The following is a 12,399-nucleotide window of genomic DNA, read 5'->3' as shown; positions in this document are numbered from 1 at the left end:
CCAAATTTAAAATGGAGGAAAGCGTATTAGAGAGTTCCTTTTATAATATGAGCTGGCAATTTTTTCGATAGGCACACCAGATTAGAGCATTCATACAACATGAGCTGCACTTATGACACTGTATTATTTTTGATAGAGATATAGAATTCGGAACTATCTATGTATATACATTTATATTTTAACATGCAGTGTAAGCTGAAAAAGAATAAAAATTAATCACAACCGTATTTTATATAGTTTTGTATTTATCATTAGATTCATTGAAGCAATAATAATAATAATTAAAAAAAGTACTTAAATTTTAATTAGATAGATATTTAAATACTTTTAAAGTACACACTTGTCTTAGATTATTTACATGATTTGTGAGATTCATAAGACATATGAGATATTTATATGTGACTGTGTGCATAAATATACATTTATATATGTATGTAATATCTCGGTGTTGACTTAATTAAAAGCAATACAGTGTCATAAGTTGCCTATACCCAAAATCCAATTTATATATGTATAGTATACTAAAAAAAATAACAAATGGAAAGAGGCCTTTCGATAATGTGATTGATTGCATCCATGAAGAGTTCTATTCTATCTTTTAGCTTTTACGCATTTAAAGTTTAGAAGAACACGATGAAATGTCTATAAACTAACATGCATACATCAATTTTTATTTATGTGTGTCTGTGTATACAAACTCCTTCGTTATATATGTATACGTATATAAGAGTGTCTGTTAGGGCTGCAATTACATGTATTTCATTTTTTCTCGATTCGTGCACATACTAATTATATATAAGAATATAAATACATACATATGTAAATATGGAGACAGGTACAGAACACCCTAGTCATCCAAATTTCTACCTAATAATTAAGTATATTAATATTTTGCTATGGCATTGGTGCATAAATGGCACAAAACTTGGAGTGAACAACTACGAAACACTCAATCTATACACATGTGTATATTTGTAGCCCGATAAATCGAAAACCGCGAAAGAATTCTATCCCCTTGAAAGAAATTCAATAACTCAACAGTTCTCGATAATTTAAATTTGTGTAAACCGAAAAAAAGAACAAACTGATCCCCTGGCCATTTCGAGTTATCGGGATTCTACTGCATACATGTATATATACATATACATCTCTGTGTGTGTAATGGCACTTGAACTAAAACTTAAAGGCCTATACAATGATTTTAGTATTTACAAGCTATAAGTACAATCTATTTGAATCCGCGTATGTCTCTATACATATGTATACGTATATAAACGACATAATCTTGTTTCTTAGTCGTCATCACGCAATGATAAAATTTCCATGTCCTCGGAGGAGAAACCCGATGGCGATAAACTTTCCGGTGGATAATAAAAATTGCTACTGCTGCTCGCGATGGCTCCAGAGTCTAGTAGTTGAGCCGGCGGCGGTGGCGTTTCACAATCGTCGACAATTGCATGACTCATCTCCTGCAGGTGGTAGGCGGCAGCGGCTGCTGCTGCTGCAGCTTGCACGGCGGAGCCAGCATCGTGGCTATGTCCATTAGAGCTGGAACCTGTCGGACCACCAGGTCCGCCACCTCTACACCAAAGCTGTCGCATTTCCGCACGTCGATTACGCATCAGAACTTTATATTCAGATATGCGCATTTTTTTGCCGTCGACGATGCAAGTGCGTTTTGGACGTGGACGATAGCGATAGTCGGGATGTTGTTCCATGTGCAGCTTGGATAGACGCGATTGCTCCTCGTAATAGGGCTGCTTGTCAGCGTTCGACATCGCTTTCCAGCGAGCGCCCAAGATTTTTGAAATATTTGAATTGTGCATGTCCGGACAGGCTTTCAATATTTTGCGCCTCTCATCCTTGGCCCAGACCATGAACGCATTCATGGGCCTCTTAATATGTGGCTTACTATGTCCATGACCATGTCGTTGCGACTGTCCACCCAATTGCCCATGGCCATGGGCTTGAGCTTGGTATTCCGGGTCTAATGCAGCCGATAGTTCTGAGCTGGTGCCGCAGCTGTTTAAGGAATCCCGACTTGTCCGGCCGACTCGAGCACTCGGCCCTCCAACCCTGCCCGTCCCGATGCCGCTCGCTAAATTTGTATTTGGTTCGGGGACACTGGCAGCATTTGCACTCCAGATGCGGCCCTGAAAGCACATGTACGACAATTGAAGCAGTGTTATTTTCAATATGCTCAATATGGGAATTCGGCAAAAGTTCGGAAGAAATAATGGAAAATATCGTAATACGAAAATTGAGGCGGGGCCCAACCCTTCAACCCTTAGTAGTATATATACTTTTTATGAGGATCAATAATAATGGATATATAGTCTAGCTGAACTAGAGATTTGTAATATTAAACATGTATAAAAACCAAAACCTTTCAAATACATCATATCAATAGCAATCATCTAATTCAGACAACATACAAATACGTGAAATAAGTGCTTTCTCTCCTGAGCTATACTTTCGGGATATACCGTCCCCATTATCGGTAAATAGATGTTTGCTCAAACCAGATCAAACTAGATTTTTCAAAGAATTTTGACCAATAGGCATTGCCTTGAGTGTTAGTTTGTAAACTCTGTTGGTTTGTGTCATTATTGAAAGAGTAGAAAAGGAAAACATTTGGAAGAGTCTTACTTACGCGGCTTTGTAAGTAGTTGGCGTCGACATCTGCGTATAGGGCAGCAGATGCGGAATGATGAGGAGTAACTGGAACCGCTTGGCCTACCTGCTGCCAGTTTAAAGGGGGACTGGGCACAATGCGTTCCCTCAGACTGGCACTAATCGGGGACGAGTCTGGTGAGCCCTTTGGCTTCGATAGGTTAAGTGGTGCATCGATTTCAGAGCCTAACGTTTCCGACCCCTTGCTTCGATGTTCCATAGGCGATGGCGGATAATTTATTGAAATTGAATTATCCAGCGGGCTGTGCGTTGTGAGATTTGGTGAATCCGGCGGTGTATTATTGCTATATGCGTGCGAAGATTTACGATCCCGCATTGGTGATCCCGACCTAGATACAGATGCTTTAGTATCGACACCACATTCCACACTAGCCAGCTCTAACGTTTCCATCGTGCTCTGATCAGATGTATTCACAATTGAATATTTTGCGGTGCTATTGTATTTACTACAGTTATTACTATTATTATTATTGCAACTATTATTATTGTTATTATTATTATTGTTATTATTATTATTATTATTATAATTATTATTATTATTATTATTATTAATATTATTATTATTATTATTATTATTATTATTATTATTATTATTATGATTATTATTATTATTATTATTATTAGTATTATTGTTGTTGTTGTTGTTAGTGGCAGCCACAGCGGCGGCAGCCAATGCCGCTTGTATGTGAGCGGCTGCGACTGCTGCCGTTGGCCACATCGGTTGCATTGTCAGCTTGTGGGCGCTTGCATGGGCGTGGCTGTGCGAATGGGCGTGACTGGGACTGAGACTGTAATGCGATTGGACTGACGCCACATGACCAGGCATTAAGGGCACAGGTGGACGTAGGAATGGCAAAAATGGCACTAAATTGCTGGGCAGTGCAGCCACAGTCTGATGCTGATGCTGGTGATGCTGCTGTTGATGCTGCGCAGCGAATCTTCCTGCGCCGAATTGGGCACTCAGCTGCTGATGTAGCTCCTGCAGGCAGCTTTCCTGTTGCATCCGTTGCACGTTCTGCAGCTGCTGTTGCTGCTGCTGTTCTTGTATATTCGCTTCAATGTCAGTCATGTCTTCGAACTGTGCCTGCAACAATAATCACACAAAAATAGGTACCGAAGCTAAATATATTTTGCGTAGCCATATTGTATTTCATTTACAAAAAAAATTTCCTCAATAACTATTGTACCCGGAACCCGGAACGCAAAAGAACAAGTGGCAGACATCATAAAGCATATCGTCGCATTCCCACGAAATGCTCCTATGTTGATTTTTTGCGAAATTGAGATTTTAATGCAGAACGGTTAGAAAGCATCTGCATCACATACTTGCAAAAACAAGTGAATTCGCTCTAGTTTTGGAAAAAAAAATTAATGTAAATTTAAGCATATGTATAATAACATAAAGCTCCTCCTGTAAAATTACATTTTTCGACATACGATCATTTCGCAGGAATGCGACGATATATGTACATATATTCTTGATCAGACAGACGAGATAAGTGACTGACTGGCCTTATTTGTAAACCGCAAAATCTACAGTAATCTAATTAAACATTCCTGAATACAATACGGTGAATGACTATATTATTGGTGTTCTATTAGTCATCTCATTTTATGATTATTGATAAAAATCGTTCACAAAATCCAACACTCTTGTCTAGAAAGAGAGAGAGAAAGAGCCCTGAAGCCATTAAAAATGGGAAATCAGGCAGAAGGGGGCCTGGCAGATCCCATCAAGTTTTAATGCATACTCCTGTAAGCCAAAGTTTGATAACTTTTCGATAAATCACCCCATTTCATTTTATCGATAATATCACGTCACGTCACGGAAATTTCTATATTTAATATTCAATAATTATCAATATTCAATCGGAAAAATTACAAATTCAAATTTGATTATTTTTATTACTTTAGTGAACTAGCAAAATATGTATGTTTTAAATAGTTTTAATTATTTTTGACTAAACGTGAATGCATGAATTGCGGATATATATGTTCATATATCTGCGGGTATTCACAGATGAAGTTACAAGCTTAGGAATATATTTGATATTTATTCCAGGAGCTAATATATTTATATAATTCATACATAAATGTTTTTATTTATTTATGTAAAAACTTTTAGTTTCAAGTAGTTTTTTTTTTCAAGGCTCTAACGGTAGCGAAGCACTTTCTACATGATTGAGTGTCTACAGATAAAATTCGTATTTATTGTCAACGCACTTGTCACTAGCTTGGAAAACAATTATTTTCAGTTCAGCTAACGACTCGACATTAGCTACGTTCGAACGTATGGAATCACGACATAATAATGACCCGCCGATCCTATGTCTGCCGAGAAACAGCTACACCCGTATCTGTATACGTATATATGTCGAACGTGTGTGTGTGCGTTTTTGCGCACTTGGAAGTAACTGTAATCGTCAATTGTGTCCCGACTTGGTGTTCGTGTGACGGGGAGTACCTCGCGTGAGCTCCTCACGTGATTGGTTGAAACAGTGAAGTTGGTTCAGTTCCTGTTGCTGACGCTTTTGTCTTTCCCAGCACAATGAAATATCCATACCGACGCGAGCGGCGGTGAGTCGAGCCGCGCCTCCGTTTAAATCCTAACTTTTCGTGCGCAAGCCAACACTTAAATCAAAGACAGAGCCAAAACAATTTACGTCGTGCCCTTAACTTTTGCTGCTGTAATGCTCTCTATGTTACCTTCTCCTCTCCACAGCGACCGAGCTCCGTTAGCGGTCGGCACTCGCACTCGCCGTGGTATTCGTATTCGCGTTCGTGCTAGAATTTACTGTTACCATTGACACATCGCAGAGAACTGATACCGACGCCACACAAATTTTTGTTGCTCTGATAGAGCACTTAAATTGTCTTGCTATCCGCTTTCTGCGCATGCCCCCGCTTGTGGGAGTTAACGCAAGAGAGGAGACAGAGAAATAGAAAGAGAGAGAGATAGGGAAAGAGAGAAGAAATTGAATGTGTCGTCAGAGCCTTTAAGAGTAGTACTTGCTTGTTGTATTTTAGCTTACAGATTCTAAATAGGTCCGAGGTGTGTTTGTATGTTTCCGTAGACTTATGGAGAAGTGAAAGAGAGAGAGATACATATATATATATATATATATATATATATATATATATATATATATATATAGAGAGAGAGAGAGAGAGAGAGAGAGAGAAAGAAAGAGAGAGATAGAAAGCTAAAAAGGTGCGCATGGGGCGTTTATTTTGTGTTTGGTACGCGATTTCATTGCGCATACATTGTTGCACGAATTACGAGCATTCGCTCTTTTCTTTGATATTGTGGGTTTTCCACATATAGACATACAAGCAAACGTTCATTTACATGTTTAAGTGGGATGTATATACATACGTATGTAGGAATAGGCTTTGTATGCGCGCGAGAATAAAACAAAAAATAATAACGAAATCGTGAAGAAAAACATTGACTTTGTTCCGTCCCACCCAGCTCAAAATCAATAGAATTTGACTGCGAGGCAGCCCGAATGCGAGAACATCAACGGTACAAAGGGCATTGTTTCATACAATACGAAGCTGCAACTGAACCTGGAAGCTCCTCCCATTACCGTGGAGAGGCCGAGGCAACCCTAGATATGCCAATAGCGGTGGGTAATGCCTGGCTTGTCTCAGCCAATTGTTTTGTCAACTATTTTACATTGTGTCCACATTGCGTTTCGGTTGGCTGAGAGCGAACGAGGGACAGCCATACAATATTCTCTTCACATGCAGTCTTATATATATATATATATATATATATATATATATATATATATATATGCAAGTGCTCAAAAATTTGTATCATTTGTACGTATACGCACACATCCATATATATATATATATATATATATATATATATATATACGTACAAATGATACAAATTTTTGAGCACTTGCAGGTTTGTTAGTATTAGGCTTATAAATGATTCTTCCGCCACACACGCTCACAGGCACACACACATAAAGTACATACATTCTTAATATCAATACAATACAAATACTCAAATGCGAACCTAGTTATGCTCTTACGGTAGACACTATATTCCGTAGATCGTAAGCGATCGATTAGTATTGTATATTAATTCCCTGCTCTCGTAAACGTATGGCATACATAAACATTTGTTAAAATGTTGAAAACCGAATAAAAAGCTTACTGCAGTGCACTATATATATATATATATATATAAGTTAAGACTTTCGACAATCTAAGGAGGCTGGAGAGTCCAGTCAGACATTCAAGGGGAGAACCTAACCAGTTGAACAGATTTGGTTCAGTTCATATTCGGACTAGAGAGAGTTTAGACCTATTGTTCCAAATTGTATAAAATATATTATTTCATTGAATACAAAGTTGTTATATATTCACAAGAACCCAACACAGCGTCCTCAATCACTAGTACTCTAGTGTGGGAGCGCTTAACTTATATATATATAGGATCCAATTTATTGCCTTTAGGTCTTCGAACAATAATATTTGAGTCATTCCCCAACAAATTTTTTTTCGTTTCATCACTCCAGAGAATGTTCTTCCATTTACGCTCTACCTCTAAGCCAAACCAGGCCTTGTGAGTTCCGTTTTTATACTCATTCACGAAAGTGAATCAGTATATTGGTTTTGTGCAATGTCCGTCTTGCTGTCCGTCCGTCTGTCCGTCCATCCGTCTGTCCGTATGAATGCAATCTATTTCGGCGCTATTGAAGCTAGAGACTTAAAATTTGGAACACATACTCGTGTATATCTCCGATTTGTAAAGTGTTAAAATTTTCCCGATCCGCCCACTAGGGGCGTGGCAAATCGGAAAATGCATTTTCCGATATACCAGAAATCATGTTAGTTGAAGAGCTAGAAAGGTGAAATTTGGTACGTAGGTCCGCGTCAACCACCCAAGATCACGAGTTATGGCGGATATATCTCCGCCCATTGGAGGCGTGGCAAATCGGCTAAAACTGTATCTCCTAAAGTTGTAAACCTAGAATGCTGCCGCCCATTGGAGGCGTGGCAAATCGGCTAAAACTGTATCTCCTAAAGTTGTAAACCTAGAATGCTGAAATTTTGCACGTCAGCTAATGTTATGATTCTATAAAGTCAAAAGACAATTTATAAGTCTACGCCTTTTAGGGGCGTGGCAAATCGGACCTGAAGATATAGTGATTTTTTAAATTCTGCTCTATTTTGGACACTATTGATGCCAGAGACCTCAAATTTTGTATATATACTCGGGCTGATCACCTAAGACCAAAAAGCTTTGTCGGATATATGTCTGCCCACAGGTGGCGTGGCAAACCGCAAAAGTTGATATATCCTAAAGTATAATAGCTAAAAGCTTCAAATTTAGAGAGTTAAGTCACCAGTAACCTCCTCTATCGATGCCCCGAAAATCATTTTTACGCCTCTTTAGGGGCGTGCCGTATCGAAAAATACCCTGTAATTTTCACATTTTTTGAGGGTAAGCATTCAAACTTTGCAGTTAGTGTACCGTTATCACGTTCTAAGAACTGACCAAAAACGAGGTGTCTGCGCCCAGTAGGGGCGTGGCTAATCGGAAAAACCTGTATATTCTACAGTATTAGAGCGAAACTTAGCTACTAAATTGTTGATGGGATGTGAATGAGTATTCCGCAGTCGGTAACGCCCGACTGCAACGTTCTTACTTGTTTTTATATACGCCATAGAGGAACCCTGCGAATGACTCTCCCAGGTAGATCCGAGCCTAATAGCCATCGGCGAATAGTTCGTACTGATATCACATTGCCCATTCCGCCCGTCTGTATGTATGAACGCGTCGATCTCAGAAGCTATATGAGCTAGAAACTTTTTTTCCTAGGTCCGTGTATATCACACGCGTATCGAGTTTTTCTCTAAATAGCGATAACTACTCGATATTTTATTATCGATAAAACCCCTTATCGAAAGCTAGTTATTTAATTATATCTCCTACACCTTTTGAGTTAGAGCTTTCAAATTTTAAATCTATACTTATATGCATTTTATGCAATTTACCGCTCACCCCTCTATCAACCCCTTCACCGATAAGTTTGTAAAAGGCGTATTTCAGACTTGTGCTTTGGCAAATACATGTATGTCCGTGTTATAATCATAATCTTAAACTTTCATGAAGATCGTATGTCCACAAAAAAAGTTATTAAACAATTAAGTTCTCATAGTAAGCGCACACTGCAGCCAATGCGTGTTTAGGCGTGGGTGCTTGTGTGCGTGTATGTATGTATGTGTGTGTATGCGTGTGTGTGTCCTTGTGTGTTTGTATGCGTGTGTGTGTTTGTGTGTGTGTGTGTGTCGATTACAGCTTTCTTACTTGTAATTTTTTAAACTTTTTATACCCTGAACCCATTGAAAATGGGAAATCAGGGTATAATGGTTTTGTTAAAAGTATGCATCAGGCAGAAGGAGGCGTGGCAGACCCCACAGACAGGGCGACGAGCTGAGTCGATTTGGCCCTGTCTGTCTGTCTATCCGACCGTCCGTATGTATGAACGCGTCGATCTCAGAAGATATAGGAGCTAGAGACTTAAATTTTTTTTTTGCCTTGGTCCGCGCATATCGAGTTTCTCTCTAAATATCGATAACTACTCCTACTAATTATAATGTTCAAATGTATATATATTCCAAAGCACAAGTCTCTAAAACTTAAGACACGTTATTATAAATTCGGGGAGAAGAGGGCGGATAAACGGGCGGACCGGGCAATATCAACTCAGCTCGTCACCCTGATCAAGAATATATATACTTTATGGGGTCTGTGATGCTTCTTTCTGTCTGTTACATCCTTTTTCTCAAAAACGTTACACCCTGATATCCCATTTTCAATTGGTTCATGGTATAATGATAACCCCTATTGAAAAACACATATTCTTCTCTAAAGATTTAATTTGCATTAGTCCATAAAATAAAAGAATAAATAATTGTATAACGTTTAATTAGGGACATGTGGCTGGAGAGATAACACTTTATGAGCTACGTTTTAAGGGCGGAAATTTGTGTTGTGTTTTGTAGCCGCCCTCCCCTTTTCCAACCAAATAATGATTGGTCCTTGTTTAGTATATTGATTATACGCGCAGTGTTTATCTTGGCAAACGAATCACAAATTACAGAGAGATGAGTTTGATGTGATTTTACTTCCTTTTCATTTTCGTTTTATTTGTTTAACTTGTTAATTTCGGTTATGGTCTGAAAAGCAGCGACAAAAACAAAAACAACTATATACGAAAATTACGACGATATGGTTGGGATTTTGTTTGTCCTGTAAATCGGCTGGGTGGGGGTAAAAAGATCAAAGGACAATTTCGTGATTGTTTTATTCCGTTATTTTATTTTGTTAGCTGTTGATGTTGTTGTTTGCTCGTATTTGGGTGCGTGTGTAGTCTTTGCTTATTTATTTCTCTTCGTTTACATTTCGAAGCGGCATTGAAATATCTGCCATTACCGTCTCTTATATAACCGGACCCCGGAAACTATTAGTACGTTAAATGTACATATGTATATACAATATATTCGCTCAAATATATATATATATATATATATATATATATATATATATATATATATATATATATATATAACTTGTATACTCCGTAATTTTGCTTGGAGATCTATGACCCTGAGTTCACAACTTCAAAGACATAATCCTAATTGATTAAGTGACAATGACAACGATCCCATTGGTATTCCTAGTACATTCGACTTTGTTGTTTTTTTGCTGTGGCAGTGGCAGACGCTGTATTTCCTCTATAGTCCTGGTTAGGCTGACCAGTACTAGTGGTAAATGGGGCTAATGCCATTTATATTGTATTTCAGCTAAAATTGAACGTCTGACTCTTGACTCATTAGTATAGAGCCTTTCTTTATTTCAATACCTTGATATACAATTCGAAAAAATGAGCAAACGCTTCGACTTGTCATAAGTTTTGTATACCCTGAATCCATTTAAAATGGAAAATGGAAAAGGGTATGATGGAATGCAAAATAGAATGGATTCAATTTCATATGCTCAATTGAATTTAAGAGTAAATCAATGCATCTTTAAACAGGAACGCTCATATTTAGTTTCTTAAAAACCTTTACGGGCTGATTTAAATTAAACTTCAGTTAATGGACTGCAGGTTTTGGTGTTACATTTATGTCCCCTTAAGTATAGCAGTTATCATCATCATCAGAAAGTGCTAAGATTTTCCCTATACGTCAACAAGGCGAAAGGCAATATCTCAGAAACCTGTTATTGACTGCTACCGAGTAGAAACTTTTAATTCGAGATAAAAATATATGATGATGATATATGTATAGACATAGAGAGCGGGTTAATTCGAAAAACTATTTTCTGTATCCCTTCAAAGCTAGGAAATCATTAACCACTACTTAAGTTTGGTTTTGCTAGATAGCGCTTTTGCGTTGAAACGAAGTCGTTGTTCTTTAACTGCTGGATTTTCGAGTATTGTAGTGCCGGTGCTAGTAGCTGCGATGCACGCTGTGCTGTGCGCGGGATCTAATATTGTCGACGTTAAGTGAAAACTATACGCTAAGCCCAAAAAAAAAAAAAAAAAAAAAAAAACAAGTAAGAACGTTGCAGTCGGGCGTTACCGACTCCGGAATACTCATTCACATCCCATCAACAATAAAGTAGTTAAGTTTCGCTCGAATACTGTAGAATATGCAGGTTTTTCCGATCGGTAAAATTTTAACACTTTATAAATCGGAGATATACACGAGTATGTGTTCCAAATTTCAAGTCTAGCTTCAATAGCGCCGAAATAGATTGCGTCCATACGGACAGACGGACGGACAGCAAGACGGACATTGCACAAAACCAATATGCTGCTTCACTTTCGTGAATGAGTATAAACAGCTATGTATTGCACGCGCAGATCGAGTTTGTTTCCAATAATCTATAATAACTCCTCTTTTTTTTAAACCCTGAACCCATTGATAATGGATAATCAGGCTATAATGGTTTTGTGAAAAGCATTTAACAAGCAGAAGGGAGCATCGCAGACCTCATAAAGTATATAGATTCTTGATTAGGGCGACGAGCTGAGTCGATATAGCCCTGTTCGTCTGTCCGTCCGTCTGTTCGTATGGGCGCTGGGATTTCACAAATGACAAGACTTAAAGGCTTGAAATTTTGCATGCATAATCGTGTATACCATACGCAGTACAAGTTTATCATATTTTTTCGATAACTCATCCGATTTCTTTTTTATCGGGAGTAATCGATAATACAATAATAATATACCACGCCCCTTTCGTCTCCCAAGTTGTTTAAATCATATTTCAAGTACCAGAGACTTGTGCTTTAAACATATTTTCAAATTATGATCACGTTCTGAAAGTTTCATGAGGATAGTCCCACTAAATTATTTAACAAACAAATTCTCATAATATTGTTCACATTGCAGCCCAAGCGCAGTTGCTCCCTGCGTGTGTGTGGATGTGTTTTTGTATGTGTGTATAAAAGGAATGATTAGAATATCAGCTGGCAGGGTTCAGGGTATTTCCTAGTCGATCAGTATCGATTAGAGCCATATTACTTCTTTTGTTATCAATCTTAAAACCTTATAAAACAATTTTTATAAAATTATATCTCCTTCATATTTCTCTAGCTACAATTTCAAATTGTTTTGTAGAATTTCGATTTTTGTATTAATCCATCCAACCTCAAAATCCCACTCCTTT

General features: G+C 38.0%; 1 protein-coding gene and 1 long non-coding RNA gene across 2 annotated transcripts in view; both read right to left on the bottom strand.

Annotated features, from left to right (window-relative positions):
* Positions 1 to 225: 225 nt before the first annotated feature.
* The window catches only part of LOC6585782 (transcription factor SOX-6), a 54,513-nt gene continuing 42,339 nt past the window's right edge, over positions 226 to 12,399 (bottom strand). Inside the window, exons 5-7 of the mRNA XM_044007121.1 lie at positions 3,281 to 3,778; positions 2,654 to 3,184; positions 226 to 2,153 (exon numbers count right to left, since the gene is read on the bottom strand). Of these exons, the coding sequence (XP_043863056.1) occupies positions 1,293 to 2,153; positions 2,654 to 3,184; positions 3,281 to 3,778 (1,890 nt within the window). The 3' untranslated portion in view covers positions 226 to 1,292. The remainder of the gene's footprint in view (positions 2,154 to 2,653; positions 3,185 to 3,280; positions 3,779 to 12,399) is intronic.
* LOC116804597 lies at positions 3,847 to 5,593 on the bottom strand. Its single transcript, XR_004364598.2, has 3 exons — positions 5,401 to 5,593; positions 4,918 to 5,325; positions 3,847 to 4,351 (listed from the first exon to the last, which is right to left on the bottom strand). It is a non-coding gene; the product is annotated as an uncharacterized LOC116804597 (long non-coding RNA).

This window comes from Drosophila mojavensis, unplaced genomic scaffold, assembly GCF_018153725.1.
Source record: "Drosophila mojavensis isolate 15081-1352.22 unplaced genomic scaffold, ASM1815372v1 contig_151, whole genome shotgun sequence".
In the NCBI taxonomy this organism is placed as follows: Eukaryota; Metazoa; Arthropoda; class Insecta; order Diptera; family Drosophilidae; genus Drosophila; species Drosophila mojavensis.
This window is presented reverse-complemented; position numbering and strand designations above follow the sequence as displayed.